The 22,941-nt window shown below is 52.5% G+C and overlaps 6 protein-coding genes across 6 annotated transcripts; 3 read left to right on the top strand and 3 right to left on the bottom strand.

Moving 5' to 3' along the window:
* Positions 1 to 1,407: 1,407 nt before the first annotated feature.
* Positions 1,408 to 2,307, bottom strand: AYO20_01421 (hypothetical protein; the record flags this gene model as incomplete). Its single annotated transcript, XM_022639727.1, has 1 exon — positions 1,408 to 2,307. The coding sequence occupies one exon, from the start codon at positions 2,305 to 2,307 to the stop codon at positions 1,408 to 1,410; it is 900 nt and encodes a 299-aa protein (XP_022504115.1).
* A 2,420-nt stretch (positions 2,308 to 4,727) lies between these two features.
* AYO20_01422 (hypothetical protein) lies at positions 4,728 to 6,629 on the top strand (the record flags this gene model as incomplete). The annotated part of the gene is made up of 2 exons (XM_022639728.1): positions 4,728 to 6,533; positions 6,585 to 6,629. The coding sequence occupies 2 exons, from the start codon at positions 4,728 to 4,730 to the stop codon at positions 6,627 to 6,629; spliced, it is 1,851 nt and encodes a 616-aa protein (XP_022504116.1).
* Positions 6,630 to 7,644: 1,015 nt separating this feature from the next.
* Positions 7,645 to 8,205, top strand: AYO20_01423 (hypothetical protein; the record flags this gene model as incomplete). The annotated part of the gene is made up of 2 exons (XM_022639729.1): positions 7,645 to 7,719; positions 7,849 to 8,205. The coding sequence occupies 2 exons, from the start codon at positions 7,645 to 7,647 to the stop codon at positions 8,203 to 8,205; spliced, it is 432 nt and encodes a 143-aa protein (XP_022504117.1).
* A 1,302-nt stretch (positions 8,206 to 9,507) lies between these two features.
* AYO20_01424 (hypothetical protein) lies at positions 9,508 to 12,196 on the bottom strand (the record flags this gene model as incomplete). The annotated part of the gene is made up of 2 exons (XM_022639730.1): positions 9,508 to 11,766; positions 11,822 to 12,196. 2 exons carry the CDS (start codon positions 12,194 to 12,196, stop codon positions 9,508 to 9,510), a joined length of 2,634 nt encoding a protein of 877 aa, XP_022504118.1.
* Positions 12,197 to 16,979: 4,783 nt separating this feature from the next.
* AYO20_01425 (hsp7-like protein) lies at positions 16,980 to 19,057 on the bottom strand (the record flags this gene model as incomplete). The annotated part of the gene is made up of 2 exons (XM_022639731.1): positions 16,980 to 18,989; positions 19,046 to 19,057. 2 exons carry the CDS (start codon positions 19,055 to 19,057, stop codon positions 16,980 to 16,982), a joined length of 2,022 nt encoding a protein of 673 aa, XP_022504119.1.
* Positions 19,058 to 19,684: 627 nt separating this feature from the next.
* On the top strand, positions 19,685 to 22,754 carry AYO20_01426 (hypothetical protein; the record flags this gene model as incomplete). The annotated part of the gene is made up of 3 exons (XM_022639732.1): positions 19,685 to 22,464; positions 22,566 to 22,641; positions 22,701 to 22,754. The coding sequence occupies 3 exons, from the start codon at positions 19,685 to 19,687 to the stop codon at positions 22,752 to 22,754; spliced, it is 2,910 nt and encodes a 969-aa protein (XP_022504120.1).
* Positions 22,755 to 22,941: the final 187 nt, after the last annotated feature.

Consider the following 22,941-nt stretch of genomic DNA (forward strand, 5'->3'; position numbering starts at 1 on the left):
AGCATCTCGTGTAATCTTAGCGGTGGGCTTTGGGTACCTTGTGCTTTCGAACCAAGTGGAAGGGAGGGAGGGAGGTGTTTTTTTGGGTGGTGAAGAAGTATTTGGCGACTCTCCCTTTTGTCGTTGTCCTTGTCGTTGTATCTCGAAATGGAAAACCACAGTTCTTTTTGAAAACAACCCAAAAGACTGCGCGAGACGAGTAGGTAGATGGTTCAACCATCAGTCATGCATGCCAATGTACGAGGTACTTCTCTCTGCATTGGTAAGGCTGCAGATGGGAAAAAAGGACATAAATTAACGTGGTGGTGGAGGCGGCGGCACTCCTCCTTCCAAGACTTGGTGGGATTGGTGTCTTGCGTCAATAATGGGAGGAATTAATAGTAACGGGCGCCCAGCATGTGGCGCAGCGGGCGTCTCAAGGCGTTCCGTCACCATGACCCATCAAGGGAGGGTCTGATCTGCTGGATTTGTTTCCGGGCGGGCAGGGAGACGAAACGAACAAAAAACAGATGGCTAAGACAGGAGGTCCCTGCAAGCACCAGAATGAACGGGCCTGATGTGTCTAGAGATCTTAGAAGTACCCGGTTCCTGGGGATAAAAGAGGAAAGACGAATGAATCAGGGAAACAAGATGCTTTTGGAGAGCAGAGACAAAGATGACAGGGTGACAACCCCCTGATCAGCGCCCTGACTTGGTCTAGAACAACGCGTGTTGTAACGGCCAATCACTCTCTCGAGAGATGCTCGCGTGGTCCCATGTTCATGTTCGAGGTCATGCGCCTCCAATCCTGGTCGAGACATGCCTCACAATCCTCTCTCATCACCTACTCGTGTTGTAGGCTCTGTCGCTCTATTTTGGGCCTAAGGATGAGGTTGACCCTGCATGATATGATCTTCGGAATAAGTATACAACCGTTTCCTAATGCCGGTGATACATCGAACAGTCTGTTTACATAGAAATCGCATGCAAGTACATGGAAGAAGCGTGGCGGCGCAAAGCCGACTGGATGGGGCTGTGAACTCCACCGAACGCGAAACCCAGTGCCCAGGCAGTGCTTGTGTATCGTTTCGGTATATCAGTGGTGAGACCAAAGGCTCTCCTGCGAAAACATCCGTTAGTCGTGTTCGTTGCATCCCCTTGAATAATTGACACAGGAACGACGCTGCGATCAGACAGCAGTTGGTACAATTTATGCTTCCACAACGAGTTTCAGAACAGGTCTGTGTGAAATTGTGCTTCATCAGGCAGATATGGAACGGGCATGTCACAATAGAATGGGGGTGGCTTACCTCCACATCTCAACAGTCTTCAATTTGCAACTTCTCTCAAGTGGTCAAAGATCGAAGGGGGGCATGCTGGCCCCATTTCCTTCACGCTTTGGCAGGCGTGTCTCTTCGAATTTGGGGTTCACGTAATAGAGCCGCGGCCAGCTGAAGGCCGCTTGAAGAAGCCATCCAAAGTCTGTTGCTTTGCATCATAGGGAGACGATCCCAGCCCGCCTCTTGTACGCTTCAGATCTCGGAGGTGATCTTTACTGTTAATGCCGTGGATGGTCATGGAACATCCCTTGAGCGGGAATGAAGGGATGTCCGTCGATGCAAAAGGCTGTGCCATCTGAGATTGATGGGCAAGTTTGGACGAGGGTCTCTCGATTGTAAGTTCCAAAAATCCAGTGTTGGTCCACGATGGCAGGTGTTCCAAGGGGCGGACACCCCAAGCCTCGACCTTCGGCGCTAGCGCAACAGTGTTGCTGTTAAATTTTCTCAGCAGTGTCCGCCACAGCACAGATAGAAAGAGGCCATGGGAAACGACCGCAACGCATTCCTGCGTTGCCGTTGTGGCATCCTCTGCACCACGGGCAAAGTGTGGGAGGATGAAGTCGTCCAGAAACGATTCCGCCCTTCTCACCATAGTCTCGGTCGTCTCTTGAGGGCGGAAAGATTCATGTTCGGGGTTAGGTACACCAGGATCGAGATGCTGCAGCACCCTCCTCGAGTTCCACGGAACGAGCTCCAATGAGCCAAAGTCCTGCTCACGAAGCAGTTCGAGTTTGACGACTTTGGGAACAACTTCGGCGGAGAGCTTTGCGGCTTGGTTTCTGTGAAGCTCTTCAGCGGTCATGAAAGCTCGTTGAAGATCCGAGGCGTAGATTTTGGTAAACCTCAAGTTACGGTGAGTGGTGAGATAGTGACCCAGTCGTTGGGTCTGCAGGACACCATGGTTGGTCAACCTGGAGTCAGAGACCCCTGCAAGAAGCCCAGCAACATTATGCTCTGTCTCTCCATGTCGGATGAAAAATAGATGCATGGGAGTAAAGCCGTAAAGCCAACGGATAAGTCGAAGGCTTTGAGGACGACAGGAAAAGACAACAAAAAAACTAAGCCAAACTTGCTCCGCAGATCAGCAGATGGTAGAGGGAAAGTCTGCCGGGCTCGAATTTCTGCTTCGCGGCTTGCGAGTTTAGGCGATTTCCTCTTCTCTGCAATATTGCATTTTGATAACCAGTTCTCTTATTTACATCTCTATTTCCGTCACAATGGACAGGTTGGTCTCTTGTTGCAATCGTCTTCGCGTGGACTCGCTGATGTCGTTTTAGCCTCACTCCCGCCGAACAGAGGGAGCTCAATGCTCGTATGGAGGCAAAGCAGCTGAAAGAATTCATGAAGGTAAGGATTATCACAGCCCATGCCATGCCACAGATTCCCCCTTTTGATGGTTTTTCTGACCTGACCTGGGCTCCATGTTAGACCTATTCAAACCTCGTCCAACGGTGTTTTGACGATTGTGTCAACGATTTCACAACAAAGTCATTGATCTCGAGAGAAGAAGGCTGTGTGATGCGCTGCGTGGATAAATTCTTGAAAGGTTCGGAGAGATTAGGGGCCAGGTTTCAAGAGCAGAATGCTGCCATGATGCAATCCGGACAGCTGCCAGGCCGGTAAACGTCAACCCGCCGGCCATATTGGATTTACAGAGACACATTTGTACGATATGGGAAGGGTGTGTGCGGACTATTGGCACGACAACTGATTTGGACGTGTCGGCCTGGTATGGAATTCGGTCATGTTTGGAGAACGCGGTCACATCCTCAATCTGTTGAAGAGAGACTTGGGCGATCGGAGGGACGTAGGGTAATGGCTCCAACACACAACGTCTCTTTCCTCCCTTTCTCAAGAGAATGCAAGTTTCGATCCAGGATCAAAGGCATGTCATAATGTTCGTGCAAGTGAAGTCATTGGGGATTCGAGGGCAGAGTGTTAGCATGGACGAGTACGCAAGAGAAAGGGGCTATATGGTTGATTGAGGTCCACCAAAGCGTGCCAAAAAAAAAGTGAGACTGCTCAATGAGGATGAAGTATTCGCCGATCCATTGCGGTTGCTGTACTTGTTAGCAAAATCCAAGAGACTCTTGTCTGAAGATCATCTCAGTCACCAAATTGACAAGACTCTTATTCGCAGCAGGGTGAATATCCGTGGCGTTGATCTTCTACGTCAGCGCCTCCCTAGGAGCAGCTGGGTCGAATACCACCGGTACAGAATTGTGGGATTCATTGATTAACTGCGTTGCCACCAGCAGGTAACGGGCATCTGTTCAGCTTGACCAGAGTACTGTGACGTTCATCAGATCTGCTGCACTGCAGGCCAATGGGGAAATGTAGAGGCCAGAGCGCCACAGTGAGGCGCAGGTGGTGTTGGGTAACAGAGTAACTCGATACGATGGCGCATTTGTACAGGTGTACAGGTGCATAGGTGCGCAGGCATGTAGGTACGAGTCCTTGGGGGCTCTAGGGTTGGTTGGCGGTGAAGCCATACGAGCCGTAAGCGTCACTCAGACAAATTTCAGGGCCTGTCCACCGCCCACGGCACTTCCCCTTTAACGAGCTTCCACTACAGCCGCTATTCGGAGGCTAGGGGCGTCGCCCATCAAACCCTTTTGCCCTTATGACTTTGGTGGAAACGAACCCAAGCTCTTTCAGCTCCTTCCAGGCCTCACCTCCCTGGACTGGGGTTCCCTCTTGTCGCCGCTGGGTGTCAGTCAATAGCCAAGTGCTCCCGGTTAGGCGAGCTGCTAATTGGGGCTCCGTCCTCTTCCCGCCCTGCTCCCGCCCTGGACGAACGAGCTTCTATATCCCTACCAAGGAGGAATTATTTTACGGAGGCACGGGTAAGCCTTGCTGCTTTGTCGGTTCCACTCTCGCGAACCTCAACTCTATCCTGTCTTATTATTTCAGCTCGACTCAATTTTTTTTCTCCTGGTCCCTCGGTGTACTCTCTACCTTCATTCGCCTGTTAGGGAGTGTATTCTTTTTGACGGATCTCGACTTCTCTGCCTTTCCCATGCTATCTGTCGCCTGCTTCCTGCGCGTCTCTTAACTGTAGCTTAATCGCATCCCCCCCGCTCTCATCGTCGTGTCTGAGACACCTCGAACCGCCACCTCCACCAAATAGCGCTGCCTCACATCTTTGCTTCAGCCATTTACTGCGTTGGAAGCGCGTTCTCGACATTCCTTTTTCCACCCTCATTCATCATTGCCCTTGGGCTGGATCCAATCGGCTCCTCTACACGCTGTAAACCCAATGATCTGTTAGATCTGTTTGTGTGACCGTCTCAGTCTCCTTCCACCACTGACCTTTGTTCGCTTCGAACCATCAATTCGTCACCACCAGGGCACTTTGTCCTACGCAGCCTCCGAAGCCCGGGCTTTACCAAAAGCTACCAAGCTACCATGGCCAGCAACATCATCGGCAACAGGAATAGCACCCCGGAGGCGTCCAAAACCTCTCTTCGGCCGCCCAGCTCCAGGACTATCGGCACATCCGGTACCCATACTCAAGCCGTCCGAACTTCAGCTGACATGTCTTTCGCCTCTCCTCTCTCGTCACGTTCCATACGCCCAGCCTCTGAGGTCTTATACAACCAACAATCTCAACAAGGCAGCATGGACGATTCAAGCAAGTTGGGAGAGCAGTGGATTCAGGATATTGAACAATATGAAACCATGTTGGAAGAGATGGCTGCGGCGACTCTGGATCAGGACTTCAAAGACGAGTTAAGCGCGATCGAACAATGGTTTCAAGTCCTGAGCGAGGCGGAGCGCACTGCTGCCACATACGCCCTCATCCAGCAGACCACGCAAATGCAGCAACGATTCTTTGCTCAGGTTCTGAACCAGATGTCCAAAAGCCATCCGATTTCGGGCGTCCTCTCACCAGCCAATTTCGGGGAAAAGGACGCAATGTCCAACCGTCTGAGCGACGCCATGTCCAAGTTGAATGTGGACGATCGGAGGACTTCTTTGACTCGACCACCGGTCTCCCCAGCCGGCAACAAGCGCAATTCGGGCTTGGATCAATCCACCATACATGCAATGTTTCCGGACGCTGTCGCCGCAATTCAGCAGCAAAAGGCCGAATACGCCCAACAAACAGGCAACCCGCCCCCTTCCAACAGAAACAGTACGGTTGTAGGAGATCGCAGTTCCCTAGTGGCACCCACTATAGCCGCTCCGAGAGAGTCCAAGGCAGATGCCATGAGCTGGCGGCAGGGCGGTGGAGATACTCAACAGCCTCCGATATCGAGACCCAAGTCATCATCCGGCCAACAGGGGCAGCATCAGCCGATGGGCCAATTTAGTCAACCTGCATCGTCTGGTGGCCTTCGTTCTCCGCGTCCTCTAGGCGGCTCGGGCGGTAATATTCAGAGCACTACATTGACCGCTCCGGACCCGGTATCCAGCGATATGCCCCTTCTGTCCCCTTACAACGTGGGCAACCAGAGTTGGGCTTCGATGACCAATACCCCCATGGTCCCGAACTTCAGCCAAGCTCAATCCCATACCGAAATGGTGGCCAACGCTACCGCCATGAAACTCGCCGCCTTGTCCACGGTCAACAACAGGATTGCCCTGGACGACGTCAAGAAATTTCGTCGTGCTCGGTCTAACGAACCTCAGCCACCGACACAACCACCGCTGACCCCTGGGCTTGCAGCTTCTGGCATCCCGGGCATCAATACTATCATGGTAAATGATCACGGCCAAATCCTCAATGCTCAACAAGTTGCCGCCATTCAAGCGCAGCAGATCGCCGCTGCACAAGGACGCCGATCTCGACCTAATTCTCCTGGACTTCCATTGCAGACGCCTCTCAGTCAAACCGCGTTTGCGTCTCCTCAACACAACGGATTCTTGGCTGCATATGACGGCGCACCCATCATGATCGGTGCAGGTATGCCGGGGTTAGTCCCGCAAACAGGAATATTTGGTGGAGGCGGCGAAGGGTATCTCTCCGATCACTCGGACATCACCCGGGGCAGGTCGCCCAGAGGACGCCGTGGGAGCTCCAAACCTCCTGAGGATCCCACTGACCCCAATCTGCTGAAAGATATCCCGACATGGCTTCGATCGTTGAGGCTACACAAATACACTGACAACCTGAAGGACCTGAAATGGGAGGAATTAATACAGCTTGATGATAAGGGCTTGGAAGCACGTGGTGTGAATGCTCTGGGAGCGAGGAACAAGATGCTCAAGGTGAGTGATGGACTTGTCAAATATGGGCGATGACCACTAATGTCATTGTAGGTGTTTGAGCAAGTCAGAGAAGCCCAAGCGGAAGGGAAGCTGTAGAATGGCAGTTTCCGTGGTGGCCACACTCGTCATCACCTGCTATCCGCCCGAGGTGCGGCTTTGTTTTTCTGAACTTTGCAAACATTGGAGACATGGGCGCTGTGCTTGACTGGCGAGGGACTGTTCCGGGGTGAGGAGGGAATACTGGAGCTTGTTTCATGCTCTGAAACCCCCAATCGTCGGCCTGGTTCTGCGACGGATTGGCATTTTGACAGGATCAGAATCTCGAGTGCGCGGCTGCTGGTGTAGTCGCCACCACCAAAAGGCCGGCCGAACGAAGTTCGTCCACCTCGTTTGGTCGGGCCAGGCAGGACCCTAGTAATTTCCAGTTCTTTTCGACCAAGACTGACCATGGATGGCGTGATGACTCGACGTCTTTTCTATATAGCGTGACGAGATAATCCATACCACCTACGAATCTTCTATGTAGAACATGCACACAACTGGACCCAGAAGAAGCGATTGGACACGCTTGATGTTCTCGTGGCTTTGCAAGAGTCAGAGGAGTCATCTCGGCGTGAGTACTCTGTAATTTTCTTGTGAGATGATTTAGAAGGGGAGGGTTCATTTCTGCGCTGCTCCTCTGCTTGATGTTCTGAGGGCCATGAGTTTCCGTCTCCGTGGGCTGCGGTCAAAGAGAGACAGAAAGAGAGAATGGGTGGTATGTAGTGGGATGGTAGTGGACTGCAGTGGATGAGATGAGATGACTGGATGGATGCAAGGGAATGAGTCGAGACCCACTCTGCACTGAACTGGGCCCTCCAAGCCGCATTGGTGTGCTGCTTTGATAGCGACTGAAAATCAACTGCACGTCCAGGTCATCCAACAGGCTTGTTTGCAGAGTTTCCAACGTCAACTTCTACCCCCACCACCTCCATACTACGTACCGACCTAGTCAACGAGCACGAGCCTAGAAACTCTTCCCAAAGCCTTTGCCCTTGGTTAGAGAGCGCAAAGTGTCATACAATTCAAGAGTCGAGAGTCGAGGCGCATCTCAATCGCTCAATCGCACACCATGGCGCCATCACCGCAAGAACTTTCCATGTTCCTGGACCCTTTGGTCCCAGAGTCACTTACACACAATACGCGGGTACGTTTTGTTATCTCTTCTTCCTCATTTCCTCTCTCTCCTACACTCTCCTCCCTCGCTCCCCCGAAAAGAACCACGCACAGTATTATTACCCGACTGACATGCTTCTCATCCCGCCAAAAAAACCAGACCCTCTCCAACATCCGCTCCATCGCGGGCCTCCTCCTCGGCATCGCCGCCGGCATCCTGGGCCTCGAGTCCCTGACCGGCTTCGGCTTCTACCTCGCGTGCAACACCCTGATCTCGGCTCTCTTCTACTTCCTCCTCGCGGGCGCTTCGCCGCAAAAGTACTTCGCCGGCACGGCCGGGTCGAGGGGCCTGAATGACCCCCCCAAAGGCGGGAGGAACGAGGGCTCGGGAGCGTGGCGCGAGATCTGGTTTGGGGGAGGGTTGTTCACGGAGGCTCTGAGTGGGTTTGTCCTGGGTTGGGCGGGCGTCGGGGGGTGTTATTCGATGATTCAGGTAGAATCAGATCAAATCAAATAAAATGGAGTGGAATGGAATGGTATTCCGACGCGGAGGAACAGAATGGAATTGACTTCATTACACACACACACACACACAGATGCGGCGCAGGGTTGCAACAGATTTGGACACTGAGATGCTGAGACACAGAAAATGTACACGCAACCAGTCTTCACATGGCGCGGTCAATGCAGGAAACTCCATCTCCTCTTTGACCAACGTCCCATGTCGCCAACCAACGGCAACACCACCACTCAACGCCCCGGCAGAATCGGAAGGGCAGAAACCTGGTGAGAGAATGGACCTCTCTGACTTCTCCCACTGTATTCTGCGTTCCACTGTCTTTCGTCATCTCTGCTCTGTGTCTTCTGCTCTCTTCTCGCTTCGATCTCCGATCCGGACGCTGTGCACAATATACTGTTGAACGGTCCACGGTACACACGGTGTTTGTTGGTTGGTTGGGTGAGGTTGGTCGTGCAGTCAATCTCTATACGACTACACCTACGTTCTCACTACACGCACCCACCGGAGTATGGATGAGCTTGACGACGTACCTCTCTCTTACTGAGTACCTCTTACCGGATCGCCCAATCGCCCAATCGCTAAATAGGCCTTCTCGGTATGTGAGTGTGCGTATAGACAGGATAGTGGCCCCATTGAATTTTACTACCTAAGCAATCAAATCCCAAAAGGCGAAAATCATATATTACACTGTAAAAGACAAACAGGAAAATAGGAATGAATGAAGGGTGGCTTCATCGGCTGCCTTGTTGCACTTGCAATGCATGATATCATTCATAATCAAGTAATAGTGAATGCTTCACATACAAAACAGTCAAATTAATAAGGAATGCCCTTGACGAGTCCGGTGATCCTCTGCAAAGGCCAAACAAATCAAAACAAACCCACGCCCGTCTCGATTTCGGTCTCGGTCTCAATTTGCTCAACGCATGCATGGCAAATCTTCAAAGCATTGAACAAACAGAGCAATCCACGCCCATCCAATTAGTCGCCCCCAGGGAACCCGGACAATAATCCGTGTTTCCACCCATACCTCCCCAATCCCGAACATCATATCGAGCCGAACGAACAGTCGAAGTACCTGTCCTCGTCCCCTCGAAAACCCGTGTTGCCATAAATTCGCCCTCCGACGCTGCTGCACAAAATCCCCCTTTCTATCCACTCGGTCACGATTCATGAATGAAGTATCTGCAAGACTCATTGATTGCACCAGTCCAAGGCTGAGCTCACAACATTTGCCGTCTCGCCAGGTTCGTTCGTCTGAGACTTCTCGTGTTGAAGAGAATTGCCTAGGACCTCGCACTAAAACCTCCCCCGACGTAGGATTCGTCCAGTCAATGATCGCCGCGGTTCCAGCCGAGTATTCTCCTTCTCCGTTTTCTCATCTTTGCCATCTTTGTCGTCCTTTTCTTTGTCGTCATTCTCGTTATTCGCAGGCCTACCGGTGTCCCCCTCGGTATCCACCGACTTCCTCGCAGCACTGGAGCGTCGACTGGGTCGGCGTGCGCTGCCAGGTGTGGTCGCGGTCAGAGACCTTGTCGTAATCGTGGGAGATTGGATAGTGGATCGTCGGACAGTCGCTGTGCTAGCATCCTTGGAGGCACTCCCATCTATCTCAATGGTATCGGATTGTTCTGTCGCCGAATCTGGTGCGTGTGCCACCTTTTCAGGTGCGCCATTCTTCTCGACATTGTTGGTACCATTTACCTGACTCTCATTTGCCTTCGCCTGATCGTCCTCGGCAGTTCCTGTCATCTGAACATCTTGGTCCTTGTCTTTCTGGTTTGACGGCTCTTGCCCTGTAAGCTGCACCTCCTGCTTATCCTCTTCTCTCTTAACTTGATTTGGCTGAGCTTGAGGTGAGGAAGCTGGGGGTTCAGGTCTAACTGGTGCATTCGAGCGTTGCTGGTTAGGAGAAGTAGTCCCGGTTTCCACGATTGTGATGGTGCCTCTGGACTGAGGTCGTGAAGTGACAACGTGGATGGTTGATGTAGGCGTCGGTAGAGCCTCTCCAGAAGGTGTCGATTGCGCATTGGTGGAGTCCTCGTTGCTTGGAGCGTCGATCGAACTAAAATCCCCTTGCAGACGTTTGGGTTCCGGTTCGACAGTTGCCGGTGCCGACGGCGCATTTACGCCCATCCAACCGGGTCGGACGGCCGTATGCGTTGTAGCAGGAGAGCTAGTAGTCGTTTGCGGGGTGGAATGTCCCCCGTTCTCGTTGGCCACGGCACGATTTTGGGAGCCATTTGTCATGGCTGTGTCTGGACTTCTTTTGAGACCCTCTGACATGGTGGGACTATCGTCGGTGGCAGCCGGGCTAGGTCTGTACCCGGCCGGTCTCGCCTCAGGGTCGACACTGAAAGACCCCGGGGTACTAACTCTCCCAAAACTCTGGACCTTTGTCTTAAGCTTCATCTTCAAGTTCTTTGGATCTGCCATTGTTCCTGCAGTGCCTCGGCCGTGGCGGAATTCAAATTCCTCGACTTCTTTAACTGGGACGCCGTATCTCTCCAACGCCTTGTCAAGACTACCAATGGTGCCTTTCGGCTGATCGTGGTTCTTAACAATGTGGCATTGCAGACCATGCACAGTGCGCCAATCAATACGGGAACACCCATCGTGATTGCAGCGAAGGTACATCTCAACTGCTGGTCCCGTCGGATGCTCTGCTGTGCCTCCCGGCCCATACGACGTCCAGACGCCACGATTCAAGGTGTCGACTCTTTCGCAGTGGTGGTGTCGGTTGGCAAATGCCTCGGACATTTGGTACGGATGAGTTGTTGAGGGTGTACGTTTGCTGGCACTCCCGGTTTGCGGCGTCGAGTTGGAGGTGTTCGGAGCACCGGGATAAGAATGGAAATGATTCGATTCGACTCCATTGTTGGCTGGATGATTGGGGGTCCTGTTTGGATCTGAATCATTCAAGGGTCTCGACAAGGGAACGTGAGGCGCGGGTGGGGTTGCGGTCGTCCTTGCATTGATAGTGGCAAATCCCGATGCCGGTGGCGGGTTGATGGAAGCGAATCCAGAAGACGTGGTCGGTGGTGGTGGGCGGGTGTCATAGATCTGTCTCGGTGGATTGGGGTTTGTTGCTGGTGTCACAGGTGACTGGGTGCTGGGAATAGGTCGCTGCAGAGGGGAAGCCGGCCGTCCTACATGGTTCAGCTGCGGCCGTTCAGCAGGGGGCGGCGGGCCATGACCTGACCCGTTGGTCGTCATGGATGGGGGCCCATTGGTTGGAGTAGTCGAGTAGGATGAGTGATGGTACGGACGTGAGTATGCTGAACTCGAGTCGCGGTAGAAGGAATAGGAGGGAGCGGGCAGAGTGCTCTTTGCTGGTGGTGCTAGGTTCGGTTGCGGCGCTGGTCTCGACTGAACTGAATTAATGGCATCAGGCTGGCCTGGAGGACCAACCTGGTGACGCTTGGGAGGCGGGGGAAGGGTCGAGAGCGCCGGACCTGGCGGCGACATAGACGATGAGGATATGCTGCGGCCTCCTGGTACTGGTGAGTCGTCGGGTGGTAGTCCACGTTTGAGTCGTTTCAGCCGGCGTCGGAGATTCTGGAGACCCATTAGCCCTACCGACTCCACGCCCGCTCACCCAATCAGAACCTACATTTTCTTCATCCTCCAGCTCATGATCAAACTGGACAAAAGCCGCATCCTCTCTCCTTCGGCGTGCCTCAATTCTGGCATCCCTGCGTTGACGAGCTTCCATAATGAGAGCCCATTTCTTGTCCTGAAATTCTCGTCTGCGACGGATTTTGTCGTCTTTTCGAGCGCGCTTAGCCCTGAGCAGATCATATTTCTTGACATTGTGGTCCTCGACGCGCTGGAGTTCATCGAGACGTGCTTGAACGGCATCGGAAGATTCCAAGGCGTGTTTTGATGCTGGCGGCGGCAGAGGAATCGGCGCGGTCAACGGGCCGGCGAATCGATATTCATCGCCTCCGCCAACAGAGACATCGCTGTCAGAAGATTCGGCATCCATCGGGTCATGCACAGTCGGTGAGCGCTGAAGGGGTTGGGGGAAATTTCGAGGATGTTGCTGATATGGAGACTCCCACGATGAGCGCGAACGCTAGAAGCCCAAGTATTAGCGACCAAAATTGTTGAAGGAATGACAAATCAGGAAATGAGAGGGGGAGAGAATGGATGGGTGAAGTGAGTGAGTGAGTTCTCAGCACCAAAGGGTCACGTCTGAAAAGTACGTCGAGTGAGAAAGAGAAGCCACCATTCCCCCCAATCAAGTCACATCTCGTATGTGAAGTTTTTGGTTTTTCCCACACCAGGTCTTCGACTTGATGAGTAGTGCGTGGTGGATAAGATGCGAACAGGTCAGGAGTATCCGGAAAGGGTTAAGGAACGGATGCCCTTGGTGGTGCCAACGATGGGTAAAGAAACGCTAAGCAGAGACAGGAAAGACGCCAGTCCGGGTGATGCAGTTGAATAGCACCAAATAGGATTTGAAGGTGGTGTGTGAAAAGATGGCGATTGGTGAGAGGCGAGAAAGAGGAGTCGAAGCGGAGTGGGATGAGTAGGAGACCAAAAAAGGCCGCCCAGGTATTGAAGCCAGACGCCAAGAGAAACGAGGAGCACAGTTTGGAGTTTGATGGTGGAGGCAGTGCCCGACAATTCTCGTTGGAGGAGGGAGGAGAGTGGGGGTCGCCCAATAGCCTAGCCAGCCTCGGAGGCTAGCAGCCTAGGAGCCTGCAAAGCCCCAAAGAGCCTAAGGGCTTAAGGGCTACAAGTACTCGGACAGGTTCAGCGCGGTCGCCTGCAGAACCCGCCGAGCCAACCCTTGTATTCGAAGCCCCAGTGACTGCATCCCCTCCCGCCTTTGACACGCGGACAAGCGAGCATAAGTGGCCACCGGCCAGAATATCGTCACTGGGTTCAGGTATCGCTCCATCCTGCATTTTTCTCTGGATCCGGTGGCGGTATTTTCCCTCTGGTTGGAGTTTCTCTTCCGGTCATTTGACAGGAGACAGGAAGGAGTTTGACAGCCGATAATTGACAGTGGTTCAAGGTGGCCTGGTTTGAGATGGACAGGTGGCGTTGGCAGGCGCAACAAGAGCACAACGCAGTATTTCATTGCTTTTTTTTTCGGTTTCCCCTCTTCCCATAAACCAGAGGGATAGTGCAAGTATGTTCCGAGAGCTTGTGCATAAACGAATAGTGCAGGAACAGTGCTGAGAAATGGAAGATAACAGGATTCTCACATACCTCAGGCCCGATATCGTGCGAGACGTTACGCGCTGATTCTGATGGATGTCTCGCGAACATACCGACGGTGAACCAGCGACTATTTGTAGAGGTGTGCAGACGACTGAAAGAAATATCAAGACAAGTCGAGTAGCAGGAGATACTGAACGCGACTCAGGCTGGGATGCTGACGACCACCAAAAAATTAAATCAAGGTCGGAAGCGGCATTGGCATGTGGACAGGAATTGCGTCGTCGACAAGAATATGGTGATACGAAGAGGTTGACAAAAAATCCAATGGTGTACAACAATAGAAGCTGTCAATAGACAGGAAGCAGCAGAGCGGATTAATTGCGAATAACTTTGCTCTGGAGAGACGGGAAGGTGGGCGGACGGGAGAGGAAAAGGAGAGAAAGGAAGGGGGAATTCGAGTAGTACAAAGGGAGAGTAGAAAAAGGGAGAATTGAGGAAAGCCAGACCAGACAAGAGAGGCCAGAAGAGAAGATAGCGAGACAGACAGGACAGACAAGAGGAAGATGCAGAGTTACGAGAAAAAGGACACTAAATGACCGTAGGATAGGCACAAGAGCAGAACAAGCAGTAAGCTATTGGTCACAATGGGGAAAGCCCAAGGCTAAAACGTTAATAAGAAGCGAGAAAGCATTGTTTAGAGTACGTCGAAGCGACGCGGCCGAATAGTAAAAGTGGATAAATGATTGATAGGATGAGCGGGCATAGGTTGGTAAGTGGTTAGCTACCTACGAGTTAAGTAGGTGTGGGCTGAGCTACGGGCTACAGGCCAGAGGCTACGGCCTACGGGGGTTACGGGCTATGGTTTGACACGAACATCTTGTGAAGAGGGGGGGTTTGAAGGAAGAGGGGGGTGAGGCAGTGTATTATGTGGGTGGATGCACAGGAAAGAATTGAGGGAAGCGGGTTTCTCGCTTGACACTGGAGTGGCTCTTGTTCTGTTTTTCCTCCTTCACCAGGTACAAGAAATTATATTGGGGGGGATTCAGGTGGCTGAAAGGGATAAAGAGGGAGTACCTACCTAGGTACGTTAGTTGTTGGCTAACTAAAAAACTACGATTGACGAGATTGAGTTGGATCGAAGGGTACACAAGGGCGCCCCGTCATCCTTTCTCAAGTTGGGAGAGGGAGTGGATAATACTCGTACTCAGGTACTGGGATGGGGTTTCATGAATAATAGGGGCGCGGAGGGGGGGCCACAGACTGCCCAAGAGGGATATCTACCTACCTAGAACTAGACTATGAGTGCAGAGTGACGCCTAACCTCGACCCATTCCAAGCTACTCTAGGTAATACCTCCTACTCGTAGGGGCACTTAGGAGCCCAGGTACGTACCTAGAGACCTGGGGATCCATGCCTAGAACTTTTTTTCCAGGGGATCCCCCCTACCCCTGTAATGTGTAATATCTCCCATACTAGGTAGTTAGGTAGGTATCCAATGGCTATAACCCGAATCAGCCTTTGACATAGTATCCATCCTTCATCCTTGGAGAAAGGTACTTGGCAGCTAATTAGTCACTTATCTAGTGTTTACGTGAACTTGCCTCATTACTATTCCTATCACATTGAAGAGAGAGAGAACATGGAAGTATCTAATTCAATACTTAATACCCATCTCGTATATCACCACACCACCCACCTACGACCTCAAAAGTGACAAGGCAGGCAGGCAGGCACTGGTGGCACTTGCTCCCTCCGTCATCATCCCCTGGGAATACGAGGCGGGCCGCTAATTTCTGTTTTTGTCGCCAGATATAATCTCCCTGTTACTGATATGGCTGATATGGCTGATGATAATACGCAGGGAATTTGCTATCGGGCAAATCACATCACGGCATTTGTGAGTCGACAAGCCCAAACACAGCTAGCCACGCACCACGCAACCACGCAACCATATCTACCAGTGACCTACTACTCGGGACCTCGAACTCTGTTCTCTATCTCCCCTCTCCACAATTCCTCGTGCGTATGTTTTCGCAACCAATATTATTATTTTGTGGGCTCACTGAGGGCTCCTCGTCTCTCGTAATAATATATGGTTCAAGATGCGCCGTATACTCCGTTCCGTGCTCCTTCCTTCCTCCCCTTTCCCCACTCTGATCACGTTTCATCTCATATCGTTTCGTTTAACCCACTTTTAGTCGGCCGACTTGTCAATGTATCAAAGAAACTTTTGTGACTGCGTATCGTATCTCAATCCCCCAAAATCCCTCTATGAGGCTCACCAGTTCCGGCCGCTTTCTGGTCTTGTCTCGTCTCGTCTCGCCACCACGTTACCACCTCAGCATCCCACATTTACGAGTTTGGAAGAAAATACTCCGTAAAAATGTGCGTGCCGAACCCCGTGGCCGTCGCCGTCGCCTACCCGCCGCCACACCCCCTTCCCCCCGGTTATTTCCCCTTTTTTTCCTTAAAAAAAATCCTACTCGTATACCCTGCCAGGGCTCGTAGGATTGTTCGCTCCGTGGGGCCTTTCGCGGCGTATGATGTGTCGTCAGCTTTTGTCCCCACAAAAAGGGCCTCGAGTCAGACAGCCTCCTCCTACGTCCCATCCCTGGACGATCCATCGCGTGCCTACCCTACACCCTACACCCTACTCGTGGATATCTGGTCATATACGCCCGAAACGAGTAAAGGTACTCGGTATACATGCGGCGGTACATACACACACAGAGACAGACCCGCAAGTCGAAGGAGGAGGAGAAGGAGGGGGGCCGCCTCGTTCCGCGGTGATTGGCAGTCTTGATTATGCTATACCTACATACACCCAAGTCTTCCGGGTTACCACATGCTCTCTCTTGAACGAGTAGAGTCAACCCACCAATTGCCTCTTTTGATCATTCGCCATGGGATTTCTTTCGCCGCCCCCACAGGCCGCATTGCCCGATGTGAGAGTGCGCCCGTAGGCATTGTCATCTTTCGTTTTATTATCACTTGCGCGTCGTCGAGTCCCGTAATCAATCCGCCACGGCAGCAATAGAAATAATACTCGGTAGTACGAGAGGAGATTTTATTTTTCTATTTTCACACAAAGGCATTACACACGCTATGTATGTGCTCGGCCACCCTCACCGCTCTCAAAAAGGCTAAGGGGCCTCCGTATCATGCCCATCATGCCCCCCCCCCCGGTCCCGTCTCTCTGCAATAAATAGTTACATCCATCTTCAACCCGTTCGCCTCAACAAAGACCAAAACCCCCCTGGCCTCCTGGTATGTTCCGCTCCTGCAGTCATTCCTTTAGGCCAGCAAAGCATGTAATAAAATTCCGAACACTCCATCCATGCTCCCTTCCAACACTCGTGCATGGAAGGTCATGCCGCAGCAGTAGTAGTAATGTCCTCATCAGCAACCCGTTCGTCCCCTTCCCTAAGGGCAAAACTAATACATGTTGAGAACTGTGCTCCCGCGATGATGATGGCAAGAATGTCGAACAAGAGATCGGCCAATATCCGGCGTAACAAAATGAAGTCGAGTACAGGGATATCATTAAAATACAAGTTGCTTTTGGGGACCCACCATATCCATCTTCACTTCATCTTTCACGGCTTCTGTTCGCCGCTGGACGAGCCCTGCTGTGCGCCGGCATCCCCACCCGGCGGCGTCTGTTGTGACTCCTCGCGTGCCTTGTGCATCTTGTCAAACAAGCTAAGGGCTGCAGTCTGGAGTTCGTCGATCTTGGCCTTCATCTCCTCAGCCGTGGCGGTGCCCTCACCCGTCTGGTTCTTTGCAACGTACTCACGGAGAGAGGCAATCTTCTCCTTGATCGTGTCGGCTTCGGACTTGTCAAGCTTGTCTTCAAACTCCTTCAATGCCTTGTCCGTGTCATTGAGGACACTGTCAGCTCGGTTGGCGGCCTCGATCGCAGCCTTGCGCTCCTTGTCTTGTGCCCCGTATTTCTCGGCGTCATCCACCATGTTCTGGATCTCAGCGTCGGAGAGACCGGAGCCCGAGGCGATGGTGATGGACTGATCCTTGCCGGTCGACTTGTCCTTGGCGTGGACATGGACAATCGAGTCGGCATCAATATCGAAGGTGACTTCGATCTGAGGAACGCCGCGGTGTGCCGGGGGGATACCAACCAACTGGAAGTTGCCCAACAACTTGTTATCCCGGACAAGCTCACGCTCGCCCTGGTACACCTTGATCTCCACAGCCGTTTGGAAGTCGGCAGCAGTCGAGAAGATCTGTGATTTCTTCGTGGGGATGGTTGTGTTGCGGTTGATCAAACGTGTGAAGACGCCACCAAGAGTCTCGATACCCAGAGAGAGAGGGGTGACGTCCAGTAGGAGGACATCCATAACCTCACCAGCGAGCACAGCTCCCTGAATTGCAGCACCAATGGCGACAGCTTCATCGGGGTTGACAGATTTAGCCGGGTCACGTCCGAAGATGCTCTTGACAGATTCAGTGACCTTGGGCATACGGGTCATACCACCAACGAGAATGATTTCTTGGATGTCCTTCGCTTGCAGGTTGGCATCCTTCAGAGCCTTGCGGACAGGTTCAATGGTCTTCGCAATAAGTGGGTCAACCATCTGCTCGAGCTGAGCGCGGGTCATCTTGATGTTGATGTGCTTGGGACCAGATGCGTCAGCAGTAATGAAAGGTAAGTTGATGTCTGTCTGAATGGAAGAAGACAGCTCGATCTTGGCCTTCTCGGCAGCTTCACGAATACGTTGAATGGCCATGCGATCGTTGGATAGATCGATACCCGACTCCTTCTTGAATTGTTGGACGAGGTGGCGGACGAGGGTAATGTCGAAATCTTCGCCTCCCAGGTGGGTGTCACCATTGGTTGACTTGACCTCAAAAACGCCCTTCTGGATCTCGAGGATAGAAATATCAAAGGTGCCACCACCTAGATCATAGACAGCGATGATGCGATCATCTTCCTTCTCGAGGCCATACGCGAGCGCAGCTGCGGTAGGTTCATTGACAACACGGAGAACATTCAACCCGGAAATTTGCCCAGCGTCTTTTGTGGCTTGACGCTGCATATCGTTGAAGTAGGCGGGAACAGTGACGACGGCATTCTTGACGGGCTTGCCTAGGTATGCTTCGGCAGTCTCCTTCATCTTGGCCAGGACCATACCTCCAATCTGCGACGGCGAGTATTTCTCGCCGCGAGCTTCGAGCCAGGCGTCGCCATTGGTGTGTTGGACAATCTTGTAGGGGACTTCCTTGATATCCCGCTGGACTTCAGGGTCTGAGAACTTCCGACCGATAAGTCGCTTGGTCGCGAAAAGTGTGTTTTCAGGGTTGACGACAGCTTGTCTCTTAGCTGCAACACCGACGAGACGCTCACCACCCTCAGTGAATGCCACAACAGAGGGAGTTGTTCGGGTGCCCTCGGCGTTTTCTATTATTCTTGGTTGTTTGCCTTCCATGACGGCGACGGCCGAGTTTGTTGTTCCCAAATCAATACCAATGACTTGGCCTTTGACTTTTTCAGCCGATTCGGGAGCGTCGGTAGAGGCATACCGTGAAATTGTTGACGATCGAGGGGCTCGAATCTGGGAGAGGCGGGAGAAGGGGACAGAGCGAGGAAGCTGTGTAGGTTGGTTAGAGGATGATTCCATGATGAAGCAGTAGCATTCGGACTTACAGCTCTGGACATCCTTGAGGCGATCATGATGATCTCGGGTATAAGAACAAAACACAGAAGCAACGGAGAAGAGCAGGAGATGGGCAAAGTCCTGGAAACCGGGGATGAATCTAGAGACGAAGAGGATGGGATGGGACAGGATAGATGAGCTCAGGATGCAGAGTAGAGGCAATATGTACGAGGACAAATAACGGATGGAGAAAAAATCTCTCTTTCCCCTTCGCCGCAAGCTCGCGCGAGGCTTGGCACCGCAGAAACTCTCAGAAATAATTCAGCCAGACGAGATGGGCCGATGGGGCTCGACAAACATGCCGAATTGAAATAATTTGTCTTCAGCCTCGCGGAGACAGCCTCGTCCAATCGACGTCACGGTCTAGCAAACCCGAGCAGCCCTCCTCTCCATTTAGAGCGATGCGATTAATCACACTCAAGCTGGGGTCAATACATCCATAAACCATATCATTTTTCCAGGGTTCTCGTTCAACCACCCCCTAAAAGTCGCTGCTCCGTGCCTTGGTCTCTCGGACTTCTTAGCTTTGCCCGCTTACCACCACTCTCCGCCCTGATTATCTCAATCCGGCCTCCTACCTCTCCGAGCGATGCGTCTCTTCCCCTAGATCCCTCATCGTCCGTTGCGAAATGACCGTACCCAATCGCGAACTATGGCTTACTCCTTCAAAGTCACTTGCAACTCACTCTAAGTTCTACCCTACAAAGATCACGGTGTCCCACCACCAACTGCGTCATTTCATCAGTTCGTCGGAAAAAGACCTCATCTACTATGTGTCTTGTAAGGACGTGTTTGTCCTCGATCTCGCCACCCAACAGAACTCATTGATTGCAACAATACCCTTCGAGTCCCGATGTCTCGCTGCTGATTTGGGCTGGGTCTGTGTGGGAGGAGAACACAATGGCGACTGCGCCTTCATCAAGATCCAGAAGGACGAACACGACCGGCCGACATGCTTTGGTCATGACATGAATATTGATTTATTGGGAGGAGAAATCGTGAATGCCATGAGCATTCACACGTTCTTGAACCACGGCAAGACTCCTGACGAGCCCGTGGTCCTGATCAGCAACAACGACAAGACCGTCAAGATCTACTCTCTGGCTCAACGACAAGTGCTGACAACTCTACGGCATCCCGCTCCAATAAATTTCGCAGCCCTGTCTCCCGACTCTACGATCCTCGCAGCAGTGGGAGATTCCGACCGTGTATACTTCTATCGACGACACCTCGAGGAAGACCAGGACATCATCGACGGTTCTCCCGGTCAATACGCCAAGTATCGCTGGCAGCTGTTTGCAAAGCCTGTCGTGCCAATTGGGGATCCCGTTTATGACGACCACGGCTTTGCGGTTACCTTCTCGCCTTCCGGATCTCTTTGCGCAGCTTCCTCCCAAGGTGGGTCGATCTCGATATTCGACATGCGACATCTTCTGAGCAGCGATGACCCCAGCGAATCCTCGATAATATGCAGCTTTAGATCGTCTCGACCAGCTTTGTTTGGATGCGTCAGATCTATGACCTTCTCTCCCGCACCGTGGGACCTCCTCGTTTGGGCCGAAGACCACGGGAGAATAGGAGTCGCGGATGTGAGACAGTCCTGCGTACGACGGCAAATATTGGACCTCGATCGTCAGACAACAGAGGAAGTCAAACTCGAAGATGGAACTCCCGTCGCGTTTCGTAACATAACGCACAAGGAACGGTTGTTGCAGCAACGTCTCATCCGGCTAAGAGCGATGAGTGGCCTGTCTCGCAGAGACCTGGACAACGAGATACGTGCTAACGTTCTTCTGAATGAGACTGCCCAGAGGCACAATCGCCGCGATTTGATCAATTATGGGGGGTTTGACCTAGACGCACGAGAGAGATCGGTTGTTGAGGCGCTTGATACTACAATGGAGCATGTGGAGGTCGATACCACATTGGACCCCCCGGAGCCGCCTCGCCTTCGCCCATACAGTATTAACTACTCTAGCTCTTCCCCGGGTTGGATGGCTAGCAGCATTTCAAGTGACGAGACCCCTCAATCTCTTGGTGCCGCTGGCCGGTCTGTCGCTCCTCGCTCTCCCCGACCAAGGAGGAGAACCTCTGTCGTTCTCTCAGAGCCGACTGGAAGTCGATTTCTCGATCTCAACTCCAACCATCGTGTAAGGCTATCTGCATCTCCAGGTCGGATGGACGATGACGAAGGCCCGCCTGCCGAAACGACGAATACTTCGAACCCAACATCCGGGCCCTCCAGCATTCCACAAAACGACCCCTGGCACGTCATTCAATCAGCACTTGAGACTGCTCGTGTATCGGATCAGAGTAATCGCAGTTCGACACTTCTTGCTCGGGTCGAATCTGCGTTGGAAGCTGAACGGCGACTCGGTATCCAGCTTGAGCGTCAACTAGCCGACGAGAGGCAATTGTCACTCTTACTTCGCAGGCAGCTTGACATCCAACAGCGTCTGCTCGTCGACAACCCGGACGAATTTGACAATCTTCGGACAGCAGCAAGGGAGTCAAACGCCAGGGTTGCAGCCTCGTTGGAACGCATTGTCCAAGCACAGCTGACACATGAGGAACAGTACATACAATCACGGTCGCGGGAGCTGCAGAGTGAATTGAGAGTTGGTGTGGAGTATTTCAGAAGACTGCAAACTGAGCGCGAGCGGATCTTGGATGGCGCTTCGGGCAATGATGTGAACTCTCTCGACCCTCCGAATTCGAGCTCGGCCCGGACTTCAACACTACCCACCACGAATCTTAGATCGTCCGATCAGTCAGACGGCGTCCCCAACGTGCTCACAGATTATTCCGAATCCAGCCGTCAGAGACTAGCCCACGTCGAGAACCTCCAACGACAGGTACGCCGAGCAGAGTCACGGGTAGCTCAGGCCGCAGTCGATACTCGGGCTCTCGAAACCGCCATGCGGCGCGGCAGCCTGGGAAATCAGCTTGAAAATCAGCTTGAATCCGTGCGAAGCTTCCTTGGTGCGGCCGAGGCTTCATTCACATCGGTCGGGACATGGACCGCCGAGAGGACTGCCAGTAATAGTTATCAGAGAGTACCCCAACTCATCAACCGTCCCGCGACAGCCAACACCAATGTACGACGAGGCCCTGTGACCACAACGACAGACCCGTCACCTCAGCGACTTAGTTCTAACAGCGGGAGAGAGGCAGAACGTCCTGGTCGCGTTCCGGATGCAGACATGCGCATGGCACGTATCCTGTTTTTGAGCGGCGTGACTGGAAACCGATCAGTGGATGCCAATGGAAATTGGTTGCCTCCCGCGAATGGATCTGCGTTGCAACGCAATACGGATACTCCTGGGAGGCCTACAGCGGCCACAGGAGCAGCAGGTCTGATCGAGCTAGGGACAACGGGAATCGGGTTTAGTCCGGATGGGCAATTCCTGTAAGTCTGGTCACCTGTTCAAGAGCAGTTGGGAAAGGGAGAGCCCTTTTTCCCTGTGCGAGAAAGAAAGGCAAGGCTTGTGCTGACCCAGTGGGATACAGGTACGCGGGTTCTGAAGAAGGGATCTTCGAATTCAAAGTCAACCTCCGCGACCGCATGACCTTCCCTTCCTTCGAGGTGAGGTAAAAATGAGACAGAACAACATCCAGCCTTATCAGCACTGCGTTTGATCACAGCTCTCCGACTCTACACCTCTGGGTGTTTGGCTCATCTTCTTGTGCGACATATGAAGAAATTTGCAGGTTCCAACATTCCAACATCCCGGCCCAATTCTACAAGTAATACGTTTGGTTTGATGCATTTGACGAGTCGTTTGGCTGGGGAAGTTACTGGGTTGCTGGGGTTGCTGATGGACGCGTGACGTGTATACACGACAGCCTCGACTTTACGAATGAAGCGATCTTTCTCCCATGACTG

The sequence above is a fragment of the Fonsecaea nubica genome (assembly GCF_001646965.1).
Source record: "Fonsecaea nubica strain CBS 269.64 chromosome Unknown Scaff6, whole genome shotgun sequence".
Taxonomy (NCBI): domain Eukaryota; kingdom Fungi; phylum Ascomycota; class Eurotiomycetes; order Chaetothyriales; family Herpotrichiellaceae; genus Fonsecaea; species Fonsecaea nubica.